Raw genomic sequence first — 4365 nt, forward strand, 5'->3', positions numbered from 1 at the left:
GGGGGGGGATTATTTTCTTTTAAACCTGGAGTGTAGGGATGCAAAAACAGACTAATCTTTAAGGAAGAACCTTCCTTGTTACCTGGATTCCCCTAGGGATTCAGGATACCTTCAGTGAAGATGACCTCACTCTGTCAAAAGCCTGCACATGTGTGGATAATCAGCTCTATGAACAGCTGGGATCAGCTCTTGCAACTCTTTCAAAGTTCTTTCAGGAACCTGCCCTCCAGTCAGTCACCATCTTATTGTGGGCAGAGGGAGTTTCACTACCCAAACCTGCAGGCTGACTGACATTGCTTTGGGCATGAGGCTACGTATGGACTTAGGAATTACTCGTAAGGAACTGGGAGTGAATCCAGATGCTCAGAACAAGTACCCCCTACTCACCACAGCCATGACACTGTGGGGAAAGAGTATCACCAGTTTTCCTGTAGAAGGAGTTGCTTTTTCTATGTTTGACCATGGTGATATGAAGACCAACTTGGTGAGCTCACTACCAGTTCCAGAGGTCATTATGAAATACAAAAGGTGCCACAAGCCTTGTGTCCCGTTCCCTCAAGTGTAACAATGAAAGAGCTTACTGACAGGCAAGAGAAACATTTCAAGGAGCTTCTGAAAACTACACAACACCACAAGACATCTAGACAACACTCCTTCCTCTCCGAAATCAACACAGAGAACAATACAAGGAGGAAGGTTAATCCTCCTGGATCTGACACTACTATTCCAGCCAAATGCTAATAAGCAAAGCTAAAGCAGCAACCCAGCTTCAATCCATCCCAAAACCAAGTCATGCAACAGAATTTTTAAAAAACAGCCTATTTCTACAAAGGAAAAAGGAGAGAAGTGTTGCACGAGATTTAATTAACGGAGCTTCAGGTCTGGAGACAGCTTAACTGGGATGATGTTCACAGCACATCTGCTTCCATTCTTCTGCAGCTAACAAGAGTCCCTTCCAGAGAAAAATCCAGGCTCTGGCAATGTCTGTGCACATCTGACCGCAAAAGGAAACTCCCCTCACACTCATAAACCCACTTTCTAGGAGATGCTTCAGGCCTTTCCACAACCTCCCTAGCATGAGAACAGGCATTTTGGGGTGGCACTGTGCTGTTCTCTTTCCCTGATGCAGGGATGCTTGCTGACTGAAAAGGATCTCAGTGTGAGTTTCTGCATGGCTGCCACCATCTGAAAAGAGGTTTAACCTCAACAGTTTATAAGACCTTCCAAAAGCCTTTGAGGGCATCAGCCTTGAACAGCTGTCTGCTGGTGAGCACAGCCTTGAAGGATGTACAAAAGGAGCCAGATTATATGGGGTGGTTTATTAATATTAATGAACACTATCATTATTAACTATTTGTCAGAGGTCAAGACAGCAACAGCTCATAAAGTTTTAGACCAAGTTTAAGCTCTGCAGCACACTCCTTCAGCAGGACACAATCTATTAGCAGCACCTGGTTTGGATTACTACCCTTAAACCTGAGAAGCTCCAGCTCCCTTTCCAGAATAGCTCAAACTGCTGTGACTACTATAGTCCACAGCCTCCAGGATTCTGAGGCCCCTCTCAAACTAAGAGCTCCAGAGCTCCTTCAGTGCGATGGTCAAGGTTTTGCCCACTCACAAAAGCACTTGTCCATGATCTCTGTGTGACAGACACAGGCAGATTCCTTCAGGGCAATACCCTCAGGGAAAGTCTTTTTTTCACCCCTAAAAGACCATCCTCTTGACTTATTTTACATCCTCCCCACCTGACCAGACTACTCAGCACCCTGTGCTTTAGTTACTTTGCTGGCTGCTAACTCACACGTCCTCTTTGAGGCTTACCACACAACCGTTACTTCCCACCACCCTCCTATTCATCAGCCCCTGCACACCCAAAAGCTGTTTTCCTTTCTCTTCCTTGCCTGCCAGAAGTATCACAGACTAAAATATTCTCCCTTCACATTCGTTTCTCAGACTTGTCACTGCAGTGCCTTCCAGAAACGGAGAGAAGCAGTCCTGCTCAGCCCCTCTGCCTGCAGGAGAGGCATGCTGTTGTTTTAAGACACAGCATGGGTCTGTCACAGAGACATTTGAAAGAGGAGTGGCAGTGGAAAGGGAACCTTGAGAGAAAAAATCCCGAGAGTACAACAAACATCTGCTGCCAGCAGCTGGTGAGAGTTTCCAAAGACTCCATCTACATCCACGCTCAAGTGCTAGACTGCAAGGCCAACAAAAGGCACATTGCTAACAGCCAAAAAAATAAGCACATAATTTGAGTACAGAGCTCCAAGATGGGGCTGGTCTGGCTGAGATGGAGTTAATTTTCTCCACAGTAGCTTGGATGGGGTCATGTTTGGGTTTGTGCTGAAGACAGTGTTGAGAACACAGGGGTGTTTTCAGCACTGCTCAGCAGCGCTTACACAGCATCAAGGCCTCTTCTGCTCCTCATACCACCCCACCAGTGAGGAGGCTGGGGGGCCACAGGAAGTTGATAGGGGACAAGGCTGGGACAGCTGACCCCAACTGACCCCAGGGATACCGCAGACCATAGGACATCATGCTCAGCAATAAAAGTGGGGGAAGGAGGAGGACGGGGAGACGTTTGGCGTTACAGCGATTGTCTTCCCCAGTAATCATTAGGTGTGATGGAGACCTGCTTTCCTTAAGACTAAATGCCTGCCTGCCGATGGGAAACAGTGAACAAATTCCTGATTTTAATTTGCATGCACACACAGCTTTTGCTTTACTTATGAAACTGTATTTATCTCAGCTTTACCCTTCCAATTCTCTCCCTCAACCCACAGCGGGGCAGTGAGCGGCTATGTGGGACTTAGTTGCCAGTCAGGGTTAAACCACTGCAAAGGCTCTAGAGCTGCTCAGGTAAACACAAACTTTCCAAATACTGTCAGTAAAACCAGCCTTTTTTTCCACTGGAGCACAAAATCCACAGTGAAATAGGAGTGGTTTTTACAGCTCAATTTATGTTCTCAGGCCAGTGCCCAGCCTGTGCACATACAGGAGCAACTTTACAGCGACCACTTTCACAGTCAGTGAAAGAAGGCAGGAAACGAGGAGCCCCCGGCATAGCCTTGTAGCCCATACCAACGTTTACTACTCATCACTGGCTCCGTCGTGTAAGCCTGATACTCTGTGGCTCTATTATGTCAGCCTGATAGGATCCAAGCCTTGCTAACGACTTCATCTCGAAGAAGTGATACAAGATTGAGAAGAGGTGAGCATCCTGCCTAGAAGATGCCAGAAAGTGGGTGATTGCCCAAGAAGCATGAAGTCAGCAAAAATCTGTGGAAACTGGGGGAGGGGTAAAGGCAGCAGAGGGAGATCATGACTACTGACTCAAGTCAAGACCGAAAAAGCTTGTCCCCCCACACCTGCAAAGACCACACATGCTAATTTACACAGCAAGTGAGGCTAATTTAAATATAACTACCCAATAGCAAGCGGAATGGTAACTATGGACCAACGAGTGTAAACTTAGATAGGTTTTTACTAACCATGTCATAGGATAAATGGGCTGTACTTCCTTTGCGTGCTGTGCTGGCTTTGTGGGATCACCCCCCAGCAGCCGTCTTTGCGCAACTAGGGAATAAAACAGGTATCTCAGCCCTGTGATGGGCTTTTGCACACCAAGTAACAAACCCTGTTTGAGGGACACCCTGAGCTTCGGGTCTCATCAGCTCACTGCTACATCCAGTCATCAGACTCTGTGCTGACTTTCCAGCTTGAGTACGCTTACCTGTTGAAGTTGCCATACCGGATTTTAAATTTGTACACGAGCCTGCCTGCATGGAGAAACCTCGTTTCAGGCAATGGATAGGTACATGGTTTCAACGCCATCTTTCTCCATCCCTGAACACCAGCCTAGGGAAGCAGGAGAGTCAAAGGTCAACTAAAACCCTTCACCACTGCTCATTCTCTCACACCAGAAGATGACATGCGCCTTTTCCCTCTAGAGCATACGCGTCCTGCCGGCATCTCCCACAAGTCAGAAAACCGCTGATCCCCGGGGTCTGCTCCACTAGAAGACAGACTCGGAGCTGAGCGCCACTCCGCCTCAGCTGCACGGCTCCAGCAGGGTCACCACCCAGGCCCCTGAAGCTGGACAGGCCTGTCGCCCCGGGGCTGGCAAGAAAGCCCGTGCAGGGCTGTGCCGCGGTCCGTGATCCACCCGCGGCTGCTGCGGGTCCCCGCAGCCCCTCCGGGTCCAGACTGCAGAACCCCGCTTCTCTCCCCACCCGCAGGTCTCGGCGCTGCCCTCCGGCCCCCCCGGACAGCCCCCAGCGGGAGGCGTCCCCGGCTGCCCCCGTGGGACGGAGGGGCCGGGGCTGGCCGGGCCTGCTGGGGGAAGACACCGCCGCCGCAGCGCCG

The 4365-nt window shown here is 49.6% G+C and overlaps 1 protein-coding gene across 1 annotated transcript in view; it reads right to left on the minus strand.

Moving 5' to 3' along the window:
- MAJIN (membrane anchored junction protein) overlaps positions 1-3841 on the minus strand; it is a 14272-nt gene extending 10431 nt beyond the window's left edge. Inside the window, exon 1 of the mRNA XM_026857801.1 lies at positions 3734-3841. Within this exon, the coding sequence (XP_026713602.1) occupies positions 3734-3834 (101 nt within the window). The 5' untranslated portion in view covers positions 3835-3841. The remainder of the gene's footprint in view (positions 1-3733) is intronic.
- Positions 3842-4365: the final 524 nt, after the last annotated feature.

The sequence above is a fragment of the Athene cunicularia genome (assembly GCF_003259725.1).
Source record: "Athene cunicularia isolate RWA chromosome 12 unlocalized genomic scaffold, athCun1 chr12_part1, whole genome shotgun sequence".
Lineage (NCBI taxonomy): Eukaryota > Metazoa > Chordata > Aves > Strigiformes > Strigidae > Athene > Athene cunicularia.